The following is a 19,165-nucleotide window of genomic DNA, read 5'->3' on the forward strand; positions in this document are numbered from 1 at the left end:
ATATTGCATATAAAGCTAAATGAGGGTGCTAGGGGTGTTCAAAAACATCGTTTGTAGCTGTTGATACCATTATGGTATAGATTTCGCTCTACATAATTGCGATCGTGTTAGGAATTGTGAGTTCTGCACCGGCAGTGATTATGTGAAGATAATGAAGGTCACCAACGCTTCCAGCTGATTGCACCATGACATCACGAAAACGAAACTAATGTCGTTTCAGGTGCTTGCAGAACCACGTCATCGGTAAATGTAGGACTACAGGGATGCAGTTCTGCAAAATATGTAGGGGTGATGGATGGAAGGAAGTGGGGAGCGGGTGGGGGTAGTAAGGGACTTGGCCGAGGCTGCTCGGAAACGGACTTGAAATAGTTTTCTCCCCAGATTTGACGCACTTTTTCGCAGTCGGGAGCAGGGGTGTAGTTTCTCAAAGCTAGTTTTTGGGCGGAGAACACCCCATATTATGATAGGTGGAAAAGTAATGAACAAAATGATAACTAAAAATATTATACTGCGTCCCTCATTAGGAGCCACAATCCCGCCTCACCCCGATCCCCCCCCCCCCCCCCAGACGACCCCTGAATAGGAAACTACTACACTCCTTCATGCTGGTTATGTTATGCATGCCTTTTCTGATAATTCTGTTAGGTTAGTCTCAGCCATCATTCAGGACTTATTGAAAATAGACCGCCGAAGCAAAAGTATTTGATGGTTATGCCGCATTGCATTTAGTTTGTCTTTGTTCTTTGTGGTTTATCACATTTATATATATATTGCAACGTCTTCTGAAAGATTTGACTCCAGGTGACACTTCAGACGGTTCCAAATTTCGCCGACGACACCAAAAGGCACTTTTTCGTCCTGCAATGGGGCACACCCAACCATCTGAACACACACCGGTAAGGTCCAGTTAAGGCCTGGGATGACGGAAACTCACACCGAGAACGTTGGAATGCATGGGCGACGGAGGGTGTCCGCGCACCAGAGGAGCCGGCCAGGCCCCGCCCGAGCGCCGGCTGACGTCAGGGGCAAGCTCACCAACAGCCATGATCCCGAGATACCGGATCCGACCGTTTCCACCGCCCACCCGCGACCGCCGGCACGTACAGCCAACAGGCTACGGGGCAAATATATCCTGTCCTTGAACACACTGGAAGCCGGAAAGTAGACGCAATTTTGCTATAAACGGAGCATTATTATACAGTTTTCATGCAAGATCGAGTCCGCGCGGCGCTAGCGTGGAGCCAACCGTTGGCTGTAATTTCATCCGTCAAATCCGCTTGGCCTAATCACATATGCGGAAGACTGGCATTGGAATCTCGCGAGTTCGCGCTTTGATATAACTGCGATGTGATACACACACACACACACACACACACACACACACACACATATATATATATATATATATATATATATATATATATATATATATATATATATATATATATATATATATATGAATTATGGTACACAATGTGCAGGATTCGAGCCTGGACCTCTCTCCTGATGAGCCGATTCAAATGCCTTGTCTCACTTACGCACCCTGTACCCCGAATCATCAGACCATAAATCAACTCACAAACGGCAAAAGCTACAATGCAAATCTGTCGTTCACGTATCACATGAAAGCATGCGTCTGAGCTGAACAAACAAACAATTAATCGTCCGGCATTGCTGCTTTCTGACGTGCAAAAGGGTCTGTTCATCACCGCAGTGCTGTTTTCATGTCATCATTTGCGCAATGCCACACGTCTTCTGAGACCCGAAGCGCCTGCGGTGCATTACGCAATACCGAAGCAAGGCAGTGAGACAGAGCTACATCTAAACATAGCCGGTGCGACTGTCTGCTGCCGGCTACATATCCCCAGCCCATCCTGACGGTGACGAATGATCCGGCTGCACTTCATAATTTCTCCGCGCGAGCACGCAGCAGGCGCAGCACGCTACGCACACTGCGCTCGGACGGGCTGCAGATTGCGTGCAGACTCACAATGCTCAGTTCCACCCAACCTTCTGACTTGTAGCCTTGCCTTGCCTTGCCTTGCCTTGCCTTGCCTTGCCTTGCCTCGCCATGTCTCATGGTGACCAAAGACCTCGCTGCTCGCGAGATTATTCACTCATTACGCCATCAAATACGGGTAAACACGACAAAGGCCACCCCCAAATTTAACTGCAAACTAGCCTTACTTCAACATGCATTAAAGCCATTGAAAGACGCTAGTTACGGCAGCTTTATTACACCAATCTTTTCAGCATCTTTCACTCGCAAACGTGCTGCAGCAACATGTAAACAGGCAAACTGGAATATCACCAAACGCACGCGGAGCTGTTCGGATTCTGCACGGACATTTGCGACTCACGTTTAAAACATGTTGATTCGCAAGGAGCTCGAGTGAGTTGTGGTTCAACAAAGCTCTAGAAGTATCCATTTTGGCTGCTGACCAGCCAAAGAACACCTTTGCCGCTCTTCGAATGATTTAGGACTGTTGACTCGCTGGCAGGCAAAAAACCAGCATTTTTAGCGGTGCCATAACTGTTTATGCACTTATACCCGATCCAGAGTGCAAAAATCAATGTAGGGCTTCTGAATGAGTCGGAGGAGGGGGGGGGGGGGGGCGCTGGCAACTTCCCTTGGTTATCCGTCTCCAGCATATCGAGTTCAGCGCGTCGATGTATGTACCTTTTACTGGGATGCGACAACTAAGGCGATGCTATTCTCAGCATATCAGCGTCCGACATAGAATAACTTTGAACTTCATTGGTCTTTGGGACGCGACGTTCACGACGTACTCATTTCATGCTTGTTTGCATCCGGTAAATAGACTGCGTCGCGTCGACTCCTTTGTTTTGTATTGTCTTTGAGCTTGTGACAGACGTTTTATTTTTGTCACGTAAGCAGTGAAAGTGGAAAAGTTTACCCTTTGCTGATCCGCGGGCCGCATCACTAAATGACCAGTCATTTAGTGGTGCGCTGTGAGTGGTCAACACAATCAAACGCATGCCGTCGGCCAACATTCCTCCGACGGGGACAGCTGATGGCCCTATAACGCCGCTTTCGATAAGCATTTTTAAAAGTTTGTCTCGTGCTCACTACCACGCTAGCGGCCGGCATGTAGCATTCAGTAACGTAATTTCTGGCGGGCGTGTTCGGACGACGACGGCGGTAAACCTACGTTGCCAGCCACTACCCGTTCCGCAGTGCTACAATATGCACACGGCTGCACCCGCCGCACACGATGATAGGCATTCCTAAAAGACTGCCGTAACTTTGCACATCCACGCTCCGGCCGTCCCACCGTTATTGAGTGATGTGCTGTCAGTGGGCCAGCCTTAAAAGATGGATGACGTGACCCGACAATCGTGTCGCGGTGTCAGCTGATAGCCGTACGCCAGTGCTAACAAATGCGCGAGGTTGCGATCTCCGCGCATGATTGCGATTGTTTTTCCAATGGCGTCGAAAGTTCGTCACCACGCTCTCAGCCGCTCGGCAGCATTCAGTGATGCGTCAGTAAGGAACCACATGAATGAAATGGTTGACTTCGGCGTAAAGCAAAGTTATGTTGCTAGCCGAAAGCCCTCCCGCAGTGTTATGGTATCCATACGGTTGCACCCGCCGTGTGCGACAATGGGCATATGTAATTCACTGCCGTAACTTTTAAAAAACCACTCTCCGTCCATCCTGTTGGCATTGAGACATGCGTTGTCGCGGTATTTACCAAATAAAACGGATGCCTTCCAGTGAGAATCATGTCACGGCCCTAAGTAGTAACCCTACAACAGTGCTATTAAATGCACAGGGATACAGCCTCCGCACGTGATTATAAGTATTGCCAAACGCTGCCGTATGCCCCCCTCACGCTCACGCTCCTCGCCGGTGGGCAGCATGCAATAATGCACTGCCAACGGGTCATATGAGCACATATGTGCCGTCGACAGACAACTGAAGAGAACCCATGGCTGCAGCGCATAGCAGCGCAGTGGCTACTTGCGAAATAATACGCCCTTGACTTTAAGAAAAACCCTTTGCTGCCACACCGCATGACTTCACTGGCTTGGACACGGCAGTATATTTGGCTGCATGACAGGGCTTAAGGTATAAGTTCCGCCTTATTACGTAAATTAATAAATGTACAGCGATGTTTTTTTTTGCGTTTGGTGCAAATACCATGCAAATGCTACTGTACTGCACGCTCAAATGCCATTAGCATTCAGCAAACTGTTAAAGCGGTGTTAGAGACTAGCCGTTACCCAATTATATCGGGTATCAAGGCCGTGTATGGACGATTCGGGTATCGACACAGCACAACCCTGAACGTTAGAGCCGTGCCGGGTAATGCTAACACTACCTGAAACACCAAAACAAAAATCAGGTTTCCCCGTTACCTAAAATGACGACGAGCAAACAATGATGAGAAGAACCGGTTGGTTTCCTCAAAGCCTACCCGGTAGGAACGCCCGCTGAGCTCATTCCCGGTGCAATCTGAGGCATGCAAAAAGCCGTTTGCGTTCCGAGCCGTTCATGACTTAGATTCGCGGGAACTGTGGTACTCGTGAAAGGGAATCTTCCGCATTTGTATGAGGTTTTGAAATGAACTAGCCATTTTCAGGATCATTTGGTGCAGTTTATAGTCCTGAACTTCCTAAGACGCAAACCCCTCTAGTCTCTGAGCTACATGTCCGCAGATATATGCAGACTTTTTCGTGCAGACTGTTATTTCAAGGTCACCAAAGCATCCATGACTCCATAACATCGTTATTCTGCCATTCCATTCGTCATGCAGCGAACAAGGCCAGCGCAAATGTCATTGTCGAGCCACTCATTTGTGAATGTAGCGAGCACGATTTCCAAAGATAACGTCCGTGAGTTTGCTCTCAATGTTGCGAATGTTACAGTGACGGGATGAAACGATAACATATTGAGGAGAATGTTTACTAAGTACAGAAACCGTGTTTTTTAGGGCAGTCTTTTCCACTTAAAAGAATGCCAATAGTTAAAAGTGAGCTTATTTCATCATGTCTGATGCTTGCGTCAATATCTTCAAACATAGAACATCCCCTTTGAAGAGAATGACGTTCATTTGCTAGTCTTGTTTTGTCCTGACGATACCAAAGATATCACACTCTTGATTCAATGAATATATGTATAAATAAATATATAAATAAATAAATAAATATATATATATATATATATATATATATATATATATATATATATATAGTAGTTTTAAAATTGTAATGGCTAAGGCAAAAGTTAATGATATTTATGTGTATAGCATTGGATCAGCTTTCCGATGCTCCTGCGTATCGTTATCAGGACCTGATATACATCATGATACATCACACAGGTGTCAGGAAACAAGACCACATCCGAGAGACATTGTTGTGACACATCGCTGATATGGCTTATGGTAATACGTTCGCACAATCAAATACAAGCGAGGCCGTATATACCAGTACAGCCAAGCTGTACACCTACCTATATGCAAGTAGGTCAGCGCGAAAAAGGTGGAAAATCACGCGACGAAAGATCTTCTAGACTTCGTTTGAAAAACAACATAGAAGTCTACGCAATGATTTACAAGGTTTATGCAGGCCCACAATATTCAGAAATAAAGAAACCACTTGCTTGCTTTTGGTGAATATGGAGTGATTCTATATTATAAAGACATAGAGGGCTTGATGCGGAAAGACTGTCAGTGTTAAAGTGAGTGACACTATTACGGAAGTTATTCCAGATGACTGACTGTCTCCAGCCCAAACGCTTATCCCATCCGGGATCATTCATTTGTGACATTCACATTTTCTTCATTGGCAATTTCAACATTGGCAATTTCTTCTTGTTACACCTATTCTCTACATCTTAGAAATGTACAATCACTTCATGTTAGCGAAAATAAACCGCTGCCAGATACCCCTGGGTCCACATATCCACTGAAAATCACTGGGAGTAATTTTTTTTCTCTCATACGAGGAGATCCTAGGAGCTCTTTCGATCCATAATTTTGTACTATTTTCAAGCTGACCTGTTTGCATACAGCAACGTGTTGTGATAACAGCACGAACGTCTCACCGTGAACGATACCTACGATATGTATCTACGACGTGTATCTATGATGTGTATCTACAATGTGTATCTACCATGTGTATCTACAATGTGTATCTACAACGTGTATCTACGATGTGCATCTACAATGTTATCTACGATGGGCAGATGCTGGGTAGCTTCCATTTAACATCGAATGATTTGACGCCAGCCATGTTATTCTAACTGAGCTTGCGCAATTCAACCATTTAAGCGTGATAGGTCATCGCTAAAAGTTTTTTTTGAAGCGGGCATTCAAAAGCGGAAGCGAAGCAACTCTGAGCATGACACGAACTATGCGAATCGATTCTGCATCAGATTGGCCGGATTGACCCATGGTGCCGAATTTTAATACGATTCTGTTCAAAACGGAACTGGGTGCGGAACTGGATTCGATTCGTTGGCATCAAGCAAATATCTGAAGTGAAGAGGTCACCCTCTCTACCCAGCCGCACCTCTAGCGGCGGACAGCGTGCATCGACGCTTCATCAACCGCTCTGCATCGCCAACATCAGCGATTCGTTGCGGGAATAAGCATCTGTGTCTAAGACTTGATCAAGACTGTGTGGGACTAAACGTCCGCTGAAATCTGCCGTGACGATTATCATAATCTATTCGTTGCGGGGAGCTGAGCCGTATTGTCTATACAAACGGGCATGTTAGTCGAAGGGCATGATAGCCTTCTGATCATTGCCGACTGTGCGGCCCTAATTCAAGCACAACTTCATGGGAACCATTTGGAGTGTATTGCACGTGGCATGAAGAAGCAATTCGAAAATTCGGATTCCCATCAGTCAAGCGATATCGGCGACGGTCAGCGGCAAGGCTGTATAAATAACAGTCGGTGGTAAGCGCACCTGGCGTCTTTCGCTTCAGCATGTCTACGAGCCCGCGCAGGACCCTTGCAGTCCCAGGGTAGGCCGCACCGCAGCTGCCTCACGTACCCTGTGCCGGTTCTCGCGCAGCAGAATTCGTTGCAGTAAAACAGATCCGAGTCAGTTCTGCGTATCTTAAGCCACCATTCGACCACATTCCGGCTTCCGCTAAACACGGAATGTGGTCGACTGGAGCCCTGTGGTTGAATGTGAATGAATGAAACCTGAATGTGAACTGGATGAATGCGAATGAATGAACAAAACTGAACGTGGTTCCAACTGAAACCACCCCTTGCGGCGGACAGCGTGCCTCGACGCTTCAACAACAGCTCTGCACCGCCAACATCAGCGATTCGTTGCGGGAATAAGTATCTGTGTCTAAGACTTGATGAAGACTGTGTGGAACTACGCGTCCGCTGAAATTCGCCATGGCGATTATCATGATTTATTCGTTGCGGGAGCTTGCTAACGCTCAGCCGTATCGTCTATGCAAGCAGAATCAGTCGAAAAGCATGATAGCCTTCTTGGTAGTCATCCCCGGCTGTGCGACCCTAAATCACGCACTTCACGGTAACCATTTGGAGTGTAAGCGCGCCTGGCGTTTTCCCTTTCGCAGGACGTTCACGAGCCCGCGCAGGACCCGTGCCGTCCCAGAGTAGGTCGCACCACAGCTGCCTCCCGTACCTTGCGCCGGTTCTCGCGCAGCCGAATTCATCGCAGTAAAACGGATTCGAGCCAGTTGTGCAAGTCGCAAGTCGGCCACGTTCTGGGTTCCGCCTAAACCCCAAATCTAATACCAGAGAAACTTGCGTTGTGGAAAGACCCAACCGCACCAGAGCCTCAACGGTAGGCGCTAAATAAAGTCTCGTCCATCGGTGCGCCTAAAAGCACCAAGCATCAATTATTCAGAACCAACACGACCGCCACAACAGACCTAAGGCATGGCCGTGCAGCGCGGACACGTTTTCCGCCGCCTTCAACGGCATCTCAGATCTCGGCCAAACACAATCTGCTCTGCTGGCATGTTTATTGTGTATGGACACACCCACACGCACACTCACACACAAAACATCCAAACGCACACAATCGCACTTTATAACATCCACACACATACGCACACACAGTCGCAAAACCACACGCCGGACAATCAATCGTTCCACGGGCTATGCTGACCGGCGCACCTCCGTCCAGCGTGCGCCGCCCCGCCCCGTTTGTACTGTGTCACCCCGTCCGTCGCGTCGGAATGAAGTCGGCCGTAAAACGCGGCCGGAGCGCCCTCGCTCCGAACGCGGCCTCACGTGCCGTGCACGTGTCGCCCGGGCACACGCGGCCGGCAGCACCGTCCAATGGCAACACAACAGCGCCACGGCGCGCCATGCCGAGACCGCAGCGCCCTCTATCGTGACGGCGCACACCCGCTCATCACCCCGCCCCGCGCCGCAGGGTCGCACCACCTGCCAACACCGCGCGTCATAGTTCGCGTCGCCGGCGCGCGCGGCGCCACCGGCGGTTCCGATCGCCCGCTAGTTCGCGCCGTCGCCGAGCGCGGCGCCACTGTCGCGGACGGGTTACCGCGGCGGCGCCTTCTGGGCCTTGCGCTTCCGCGCCGCCAGCATATCGTAGAACGGGTTGAGACTGATGCTCTGCCTGCAACACGGGGAGACGCCGGTGTCATACACGGAGGCTGAGAAGAATCAAACCGGGTGCATTTTGACTACACCACACGCTACAGAGAGAAGAGTCATACCCGGTGCACTGGTCAGACCCGGTGCACTAGTGCACAGACTAAACCACATTCTATGCAGAGAAGTCGCACACGGCACACTTTACCTAAACCACACACTGTAGAGAGATGATCGCACCCGGTACACTTAAGGCTACACCACACAACACAAACACACTAGACAACACCCCGCAGCGCAGCAAACTCGCCGGGTAAATATGTGAATCAGTGAGTGCTAAGCCTGTGAACAAGGCAGTGCTGAACGGCACACAACATGACGTACCGAGCGCAGCAATGTTCAGAAAAAAATGCGCCGCGGCAATGACTGCCTACTGACTGACGATCACAGCCAGCGAGCAATCACAGCCCGGCAACAGGCGCCGGCAAACACAGACAGCGCCTGCCCACGGCACATTCGCGCGCGTGACGACAGCGCGCGACATGACAGCTGAGCTCACCTCACGACGCCACCACACCGGTGCCTACCTGTGACATGCCCCTTCACCAAACCATTTATCCACGCGTGAGCGGCATGACCATCGGCATCGCCACACCTGGCAAAAACTGCCGATGAGGCCGAGAGAACGTCCCAACATCGCCTGCCCGCCGTGGGAATCGATCCGCGGACCTCTGCCTCGGAGGCGCCCGCCAGCCCGGCCAGCCGCCGCCCGCCACTCACTGTATGGCCTTGATCCACTCGTGCATCTCCTCGGGGGTGGCGGCGGACATGCGGTAGGCGGTGTGCTTGCCCTCCACCACCTTGCCCTCGTTGTCAGTCTTGCAGGCCTTGATGTAGTCGGTGCCCGAGGCGTACAGCTCGAAGCAGCTGCTCTTGCTGCGGTCCTCCACCACACGCACCTGAGCGGCGCACGGGCACCGAGTCAGCACGGCGCACGCAGTGACTTTGCAGCGCGCCAGGGACGCTCGCACGCCGGCCACAGCACACACCCAGCAGAGGGGACCTGACGCGCGGTGCGGCAGCGGCGGGGCCAGCACGTTCTCCTCGCTGGGCACGGCGTCCAGCCGCGGCGGAGGGCCGAGGTCGGAGCGAGCACCGGCACCAGGCGGGGGCGGGTCAGAGGATTCCGTCCGGACAGGCCACCACGCCAACCTCAGCAGACCACACGAGATCACCGAGCCCCCGATCGCGACTGCGACGCAGTGAACCGCCGCGAGCTGTGCCCGAACGGTGGCACGCCTATGACGGAAATGACTCGGCGACCACGTCCCAGGCACAGACACAAGTTTCCAAGCGCCGTCCATCACCTAAAAACGAGACCAAAAAAATGCGCACTCACCGCAAGCGCATCAGCATCGGAAATACCGCAGAACTAAGCCGACTTTGGCTGGGACGCACCCCCCCCCCCCCCCCCTCCACGGGCCCGCTCGACGTTCGGCCCAGTGTCTCCCCCCTTCCCCCCCTGCCCCGGGTGCCCAGCGTCCCGTTCCGCCATCGGCGCCCTCGCCGTACCTGTATGTTCTCCAGCGGGATGATACCGCGGGGCTCCTTGTCCGTGGTGTACTCGAAGTAGTAGAGACAGTTCTCGTTCAAGATGAACCACCGCCGCTTCCACGACTTGTAGCGACCGCCTGCGCGCGGAGCAAGCGAACACGGTCAGTGACAGCCGGCATCACCCACTCTTGGCGACTCAGACATCGCCGGACATCGCGGAAACGCGCTCAAGAAACAGCACAGAATACATGATACATGAACCGCATCAAAACAATAAAATCGGTAGCCAGAGAAGCGCATCAGTGAACGCACGACTGATCTGGTCATCTCCCGGTGCAGCGACCACTGCGGCCGTCCGGCGAGTCCACTGACCCTGTTTCCAGAGCCAGCCCTCCTTGTCGGGGTTGAAGAAGGTGTGCATCAGGTCGTTGCCGTCGTCCTCGGGGATCATGAACGGCTCCGACTTGATGCTGTCGTACAGGCTGACCAGCAGCTCCCGTGGCAGGTTGCCTGCGCGAGCGGACACGCGCGTCAACAACGGCACGAGCTGGTGACGCCACAACGGGCCGGTCAGCACGCCGACGTCGTCGACGTCGTCACTGTCATTGAGGCTTGACGACACACTCGGCCCGTGAGGCCACATGGTGTCGCCTGCCTCCCGCCCTGGCAGGAAGGCCGGGCACCGTGGCGGACCGAACCCCGCACCTGTGCTTTTCCAGACGAGCAGCTTAACCACCACACTACCGGCGCCCCCAATTAGCACGCCTCAACGCAGACTGTCCGGGCATCGAGACGCGGATAACGGGATAACGGGGTAACACCGGCAGTGCAATCACCGGCAGTACACTGGATAACGGGATAACGGGATAACACCGGCAGAACACCCGTTCCGCAGGGTCCTCCGCCACATTGGAGCCCCCGCGGTGCAGGCTAATTACCAAGGGGCCCCACACGCCAGACTGCACAGCCAATTACCGCTCGGTCCTCGTGCAGTAATGTGCAGCGAGTCACCCGAGCAACCATATGGCAAAACCCGCGCTGCGCTCCACCGCCGAGACCGCTGCTCCCGGAATAGCTGGCTGTTGCCGCCCAGCACCGGCTGATTGGGAGCCGGCGAGAGCCTCCGAGAACTCGCCGCCGGCCTTCAACTCCCAGCGTCGGCGGCATTCACAAGGTTCACCAATAGTTCAGTGACGCCCGGCGGCAACAGCGGGGCGCCGCCGAACGTGACGTCAAAAGGCAGCGTGACGTCACTCACCTCCCTTGTCGATGCCGCGCACCATGCTGATGAACTGGTCGACGGACGGCTTGTCCTTGACGCTGGGGTTGTGCAGCGACGTGTTGAGCATGATGATGGCGAAACTCAGGGTGTAGCACGTGTCTGCGCGGGGAGGGGAGCGGTCACCAGATCGCCCGGGGCAGCGTCGCCGGCCAGGAACGGCACACACACACACACACACACACACACACCGACCCGCTGACCGCGGCCACCAGTCAACAGCCAACGACACACGAGTCTCAGCCGCGGGGCACGCCGAGGACGCCGACGGCGTGCGGCCGGCGAGCCCCGGCTCTCCAGCGCTGCGATAGGCCCGCAAGCCGCGCGGCCACGCTCGGCCCACCCGTGCACCGGACGTGACGGCAGAGGGCAGCACCGGCCGTGCCGGGAGAGGACGCCGAGTCCGGGCAGCGGGGGCGGCCCATTCCGTCCGGACCGGCGGCGGACGACGCGACAGCATGGGCAGCAGCGACCACGTCAGCGGCAAGGGCGGCTGGTACCAAAGGGACGGAGCACCCACGCGAAGGACGAACGCAGCGGCGGCACACAGTGCGAAGACCAGCGCCACGGGCGGCTATATCGGTGCCAGCCCCGGTGACAACCTGCCACGTCCGAGCTGGGAAGCCCGCAGGATGAGTGCAGCCGCCGCGATCACCACCGACCACAGCATCCGCGTGCGCAGACGGCTGGCTAGCCGACGTGAAAGCGCGGTGCCATGTCGGGGCGTCACAGCGGGCCGGGGGGGGGGGGGGGGCCGCACAATGACTCCAGTTCGCGAGACACTCGCGTGCATGTTTGAGCTGATCCTCACGACACGCAGCGGACGGATCCGCCTCTGTCACCACGCGATCCCCCGTGCGCGCACCTTCGCGAGCTCTCCGACTACAGCCAGCGTCTCGCCTCACCGGCGTGTGTGAAGATGTCCGGGTTGAGCTGGCAGTAGCGCTGCGCGAAGCACTCCATCATGCGGTCGATCTTCTGGCTCTCGCCGGGCAGCCGGAAGCTCCAGAGGAACTGGCGCAGCGCCTGCACCAGGATCAGGTCCGAGAAGTCGTGCAGGTTGACGAACGCCGCCAGCACAGCCTGGTTGAAGTCGGGCCGCTCGCCCAGGTAGTCGCCGATCGCGCGCTTGTTCAGGCCCTCGCCCTTGTGCAGGAACTCGGCGATGTCTGGCGGCGGAGGGAGGGCGCGGGCGTCAGCGCACCGCCCGCCGAGAGGCGTTCGCCCAAGATTGCCTTCCACGACACATCCATGCGGCATGGACATCTTAGTTGTTGCGCGTCCAACTGCGACAGCACGATATGTAGAGATACGCATGTTTGTTTAACGCACACGGGTAATGGAACAACATCAGATATCGCTATGCCACGCACATATGACGTATTCACGGATCACGTCTGTGGGTCTGTGGGTATCACGTGCTAGTATAACATATGTTTGTCAAACCTCGTCAGAACGCCGGGGGTTGCCAAACATTAACATTGCGCAAGTAACGCAGCGTAGATATTTGGGAACCACCAGTCTCTACATCCGTCTTAACCTGAGGCAAAGTCACAACCCGGGGGACATCAGCAGTGCTCTGCGAATGACGCTAGACGAGTACTGATACGGGGCCGGCCACGGGACCGAGACATGGTCCCATGGCCGGACATGGCGCCGCGGACCATGCGGACATGGCGCCGCATGGTCTCAGTGAAACGGCCGTCTGGGGATGGAAGCGGGAGACCTCTAACGTCCGGCACCGAAGCGTCCGTGACGTCAGCGGAGTGACGACAGACGAGTGGGCAATCTCCGTCAGAGGGGCGTCCATCGGGTGAACGAGCCTAAGCGAGGACGAGGCAGCAGGCAGCGTCACCCGCGAGAAAAACAAACACGATGATGAACGGCTCTCCATTCGCGGCGCGCCCGCCGGACGACACCGACGCAGCACCCGACGCCCACATCCGCCAGCCGCCGCCAGCCGCCGCCGGACGCCGCGCCGCCACCCGTGCCTCAGTGGTCCACTCGTCCAACCCGGACACCTCGCTTGCTCCTGCTGTCCCCGCTGCCACGAGCACACAACATGCGTTTAGGCACCGACCCCAAGCGAGACCTAAACTAGCGGTAAGTGACTTCATGCGAATACCTGGCTGGAGCTAAGCTGTGCAATATGCACAATGATAATGGGAATTGCTATGCTGTTGTGTAATTGTTATGTATACTATCAACACATCAATATTAACATCAGCGGTAACGCTATCTCGTGGTGTTAACCGAGACCAGGGCGGCTGGCCTGTGACAAGAATCGGCCCCGGACCTTCCGACCTGCAGACCTGACCGCTCGGCCGCTGCCGCTCCGCAGCACACCCGCACCGCTGGCCAGCCCCATCGCCGGCACCGGCACGGGCCGGGCGGCCTTCGTCACAGTGCCGCCGACAGCGACCTCCCGCGCCGGTCCAGCACGCGCCGTCGTCCTCCACATCCGGCCGACCCCACAGCGAGCTGACCGCACCGAGCCACCGCCCGCGCCACCGGCCGGCGCCGCACCCTTCCACGGGCACGGAGCAGACAGCGGTGACACCGGCCGGCGCCGCGCCCTTCCACGGGCACGGAGCAGACAGCGGCGACAGCTTCACGGGCGGGCCGAGGACCCGGCCGACCGCACCGCGGCACCGACTGATTCATTACCGGCTGTGGCGGGCGCCGCCTCCCGTTTTGGAGACGCCTTCCAGCCAGCCGCCAGCGGCCACCGCCAGGCTCGGCTGGGCCGGTGTCCGGTGAGCGGCCGCCGTCCGGTCTCCGCACGGTGGAGCGGGCCCCACCGTCGCGCGGTTGAACACCGTCCACCGCGCAGTAAAGAAGGCTCCACCGCGCGGCGGACCAGGCTTCGCCGCCCATTGGACGAGGCTTCACCACGCGGCGGGCGAGGCCTCACCGCGCGGTGGGCGACGCCGCACCGCGCGGCGGTCGAAGCTGAGGTCGTCCGTGGCCGACCGACTCGGCCCGCAGCCCGGGCCGGCACGCCGAGCGACACTCCCGTGCTCCACTCCACAGCCGTGTGTTTGCGGCCGAAGACGGCAGTGCAGCACTGCAGCCGGCGCCGTGTTGAACCAAGGCGCCCGAGAGTGGTCTTCCGTCACGTTCGCCGCCGCGACGCCACGCGCCGCGGGCGGCTCTCGGCGCGGCCTGCCCGCCTGCCCACACGCCCGCCGAGCGCCGTGCCGGACGTCATTAGCCCGGCCAATACCGAGCCGTGCAGGCGGCACCGCCTGTCCGAGCGTCTTCAGCGGAGAGCTCTTCAATGGAAAACCAATCTGGCCGACACAGTGTCAGGTTCTGGGTGGGCGAAAGGGGGGCGGGAGGGGGGGGGGGGGGGGGCGAGCAACAGGAGTGAAAGCGCGAGCGCCTAAGCCATCGCCGGCTCCTTTCAGAAGCGCGAGGTCAATCAAGAACCTCTCAACGCCGTCAGGACGCGGAGAGTGACCCAACACCAACAGAAACTTTGCCAATACCCCCAGCATCAGAGCTAGCTACCGGAAGACATACAAGCCATTACGGATGAGTTCTGGGTCACTCGCCGGCGCATGAGACTGCTAAGGTTACTGGCAACCTTATAATATAATACTGGCAACCAACTGGCCCGACCCCTCCCATGGAACTCGGGGACGTCCCATCGCCAGACCGATCCGCACGCGGCTCGGAATTCCGGTCCGAAACGCCACACGCGTCGAGATGAATAGCAGCCAACAGGTCATCCGCGCCAGTCCGGACTTCAGTCGGGAACGACACACGTTGCGACGTTTCGGAGATACCCTCGCCTGACCCAGGGCTTATATAAGTCCCTTATATAGCGCATCCCGAGACGATAGTTGCAAACTAGCCAGAAACAGAAACCACCAGGAATCACCGATTCTGCCAGCCTATCAAAACGGGTTCCAGCTCAGCTCCCACCCTGATGGTGCCGCTGGCTGAACTCCCAACCACCACAGCGCGCACTCGCCCTCTCTCTCTCTCTCTTTTCCAGCGGCGGCAGAATCCGGGAAAGTCCTACCCTGCAGCAGCTCGAACCCCCAGGCTGGTGTGACGGACCCCATCAGGTCAGGTCAAGTCCGTTCAGTGGGAGGCCCCGCCTCCCACTGACGACGGCCGGCCGCCAGAGGAGAGTGGTCACCCTCCCTGGCCCCTAGGTCACCTCACCTTCAGCCGTGTCCTGCAGCAGCTCATGCTCCTTGAGGTACTCGATGCCCTTCTTCGGGTCCATGTTGAACTTTTTGCGACCGATTGACAGCTGTTTCTTCTTCTGGTCGTTTTTGCTGCAACACACCGGGAGCGGGGTGGTTAGAACTGAGGCTCGAAAGAACGCTAGGGAGCACGATAAACGCGATGAAGTGGCCAACTACGGCCCACGGCAAACGCGACGCCAAAGGCATGAACCGTCGAATACAGAGCCCGCAAACGCTGGGTAAACCGGTCCATCCATGACGTAAGCTACATCACGCCACGAACTCGCAGGCAGAGTGCCCAGCAGGGACGAAACTGCAGTGAGACAGTCACACCGATACGGCTGGCGTCTCCGCTTGCCACGGTACACATCAAACACACCACAGCGCACGCACAATACCAGGACCAACACGGCGCTTCCCTATCGGGGGGCGGCAGACAACAGAAAGGAGACGCGTGGGCTGGTGCCGGGGGCGACAGAACCCGTTCAGACCAGGTCTGGCAGACCCACCGCCGCCGACACTGGCCGGGTCGGTGGCCGCCGGCCTGCCCTGGGCTGCACCTGCTGCGGCCGGCGGCCGGCATGGAGGCGGCCCCGGCCCGGGTCAGGGCTGGGTCACCCCTCCTCCGGCACGCGGCGCTGCTCGGTGCGTGCGGCGAGACGCCGCCAGCGCCGTCGCGATACTTGGAACGTGCTTCGCCACTCAGAGCGATATCACGTCACTCAGGGAGCCATCGCGTCACTCGATATCTATATCACTCGATATACAGCGATATCGCATCACTCAGCGCGCCGTCACGTCACTCAGAACACCGTCACGCCACTCAGGGCACCGTCACGTCGCAGGGCTAGGCGCAGCTGTGACGGCGACCGGGCGCCGCGCCGCTGGGCCGAAGACAGGGAGCGACGCTGTGCAGCGGCGGCCGGGCGGCGCGGGGCACGCTGCGAGCTGCCGCAACAGCCGGCACGATAAGGACCCACCCCAACGGCCACCTGCAACGGCCGGCCAGTCCGTGGCCGGCCCGCTCACTGACGGCCGGCCGGCTGAGGGGCCGACTCACGGCTGACTGAGGGACCGGCTGACGGATGGATTGGTGGAAAACGCATCGCAGGTAGCTAGGCAGCCGTGTAAATAAAGCACGACGGATTTAGATTTAAAGACTACGGAGCACTGACGCTCCATACGCAACCCCTTTGGGCGTCGCGCGCAAAGGAGGCCGAAACCTCAACAATTTCAAACTCAGATTGTCACTAACCCGCCATATCACGTCCCGTCGACATTCACCTCCGTCCCCCATCACACCCCACCGCACGGGCGCCGGCTGTGACGCGGGCCCGGCAGGCGTGCATAGCAGTCACTGAGTTATGTTCATCCATTTATGCAGTCATGGTCAGCTAATGGCCCTACAGCTCGACGCTGTCCATCACTGACGCTCAGCATCGCGTCAACACGCGCGGCCAGCGAGCGGCCGCTGCCCAATCGGAATCAGCCATTCGCACGACTCCTGCCCAATCGGGATCAGCTACTCGCATCGGTTTTAAAGCCAGCTGGCTGCGCGTAGGAGCGCCATTACCCGCCGGTCACCGGGAGATAGCTCGCGTGGGGGCCCGCACTGACAGCACGGTTCAAACACTACGTGCTGCAGCCAGGACCAGGACGGACCTGCCACCGACCTGAGGCCAGTTCGAACACTGACCGAGAGCCGCTATCGACTCGTCGGCGGAAATCGGAAACCGATAGGCTTTGTGAGGCTCAGTTTCTGGAAAACGCAGCATTACGACGATTAAAATCTATTTTTTGCCGCATCAATGACAAAACCAGTTTCAGGCCAGGTCTTCAATCATAATATATCTAGGAAATGTAGTCACATTAGCAATAAATGAAATTCGTATCAGACCTGTCACTCAGCAGCAGCCTGCAGCCTGGGGGGGGGGGGGGGAGGGGGCACGAGGGTGCGGGGCAGCGGAGCACTCACCCGTCCTCCCCGGTCTCCACCGCCTCCATGTCCATGGCCACGTCGCTGATCTCATCTTTGAGTTGCTGAAACCAGAGGCACGCGTGAGCTGACTGATTCCGCTTCATCACAGACGGCGGCCGCAGTGAACCGACACGCAGGGTGGGACGGCACGCTTCGCCAATACAACGCTAAATACATCGAAACACAATGTTGGCACGGAAAACACGTAGGAACTCAAATTGTCGCGCGACGAAACGGAAGGCGACAACACGCACATGCGCAGGAGGACGAGATACATGATCGCATGGATGGACACAACAACGGAAGGACAAGGCAGCATGCAACTTCAGCCTGGCATCCTGTGCCGCCGCGACCGTGAGTCACCGGAGGCTGACCGCCGCCACATCCCGCGAGATAGCGAGCCCCGGAGACGGGGCCGGGGCTGGCCATAGCTGCCCCCGGCTGGCCGGCTCTGCGCTCTGAGAGCGGCCCGGGAGCGCACCGGGAGACGATCGGGGGAGAAAGGGCGGGAGGGAGAGGTACGGGGCGCCACGCGGGGAATCACAGCCGAACGGACATGAACATGACAACGGACATGGACAACCACACGGACATGGTCCGGCCGCAACACATCGACTCTATCACATCAAGACTCCATCAAGATGCCAGTTTGGGCCCGGGGCGCAGCGCTGCCGCAGCCCGCGCCCCGGGCAGGCACGTGACCTTGCGGTCAGCCGCGAGCGGTCACCGGAAAACGGCCCGCGCGAGCCCAGACGCACGAGGCGGGACAGGCGGGCGCCCGCAGCCGCGCGCCGGGCCCGCCGGGCCGCCGGCACACAGATAGGCCGGCACGCAGCTGGCGCGGCCGGCCTGCGCCGACGGGCGGGTCAGCCCCAGCCGTGACGACCCTAGATCAGCCGGCTACGGCAGCCGGGGGCGGCCCAGCGTCAGCGGAGCGGACGGCCCAGCGTCAGCGTCAGCGGAGCGGCCCAGCGTCAGCCGCGGACCAAAGAGCCCCGGCACCGCACATCGGCACCACCACCGGCCTCACCGCGACAGGACGCGCCCCTCGGTCGCGCACGGATCCGTAAGCCGTGATGTACGTGCGCGTCCGTTTTGAGGGACTGTTGGCGGGGGACCCACCGCCGCGCGACATCACCAACACCGCCGTGACGGGCCGCCGCCGGATGCTCGGCCGCGCCGACCGAGCGTGCGCACCCAGCCGTTGGGGGAGTGCGCCGCACGTGCCTGTCCGTCCCTCCTCCCGCATCACCACAACACCTCGTTGTCCGACACCGCGGTCAGCTCTGGCAGTCAGTTGATAGTCGGCGTCAGCTGCGACTATCAGCGATCAACAACACTACCTGCGAGACTCGGCCCGCCCTACAGCGCGCCGCAGAGCGGCCGCCACGACTCTCGGCGCCGCGAGCACAGCCGGCACGCACCTGCAGCTGACTGAAGTCCATCTCTGAGCGGCTGGCGCGGAGGCCGGGCCGGCCGCGCGTGCCCAGCGACCCAGCGCGCTCCTCGGCTCGCCAGAGGCCACCCGCCTGGCTCGCCACGGCCGGGAGGATGCCGGCCGCGGTGGGCGCCA

General features: G+C 57.5%; 1 protein-coding gene across 1 annotated transcript in view; it reads right to left on the reverse strand.

Moving 5' to 3' along the window:
* Nucleotides 1-7,967: 7,967 nt before the first annotated feature.
* Nucleotides 7,968-19,165, reverse strand: part of step (cytohesin steppke) — a gene marked incomplete in the record, with an annotated part of 127,240 nt that continues 116,042 nt past the window's right edge. The window contains 8 exon segments of the mRNA XM_037237989.1: nucleotides 7,968-8,604; nucleotides 9,360-9,538; nucleotides 10,152-10,270; nucleotides 10,506-10,643; nucleotides 11,392-11,514; nucleotides 12,318-12,581; nucleotides 15,589-15,704; nucleotides 17,590-17,654. Coding sequence (XP_037093884.1) covers nucleotides 8,526-8,604; nucleotides 9,360-9,538; nucleotides 10,152-10,270; nucleotides 10,506-10,643; nucleotides 11,392-11,514; nucleotides 12,318-12,581; nucleotides 15,589-15,704; nucleotides 17,590-17,654 — 1,083 coding nt within the window.

Source organism: Pollicipes pollicipes, unplaced genomic scaffold (assembly GCF_011947565.3).
Source record: "Pollicipes pollicipes isolate AB1234 unplaced genomic scaffold, Ppol_2.1 Scaffold_7262;HRSCAF=8765_pilon_pilon_pilon, whole genome shotgun sequence".
Lineage (NCBI taxonomy): Eukaryota > Metazoa > Arthropoda > Thecostraca > Pollicipedomorpha > Pollicipedidae > Pollicipes > Pollicipes pollicipes.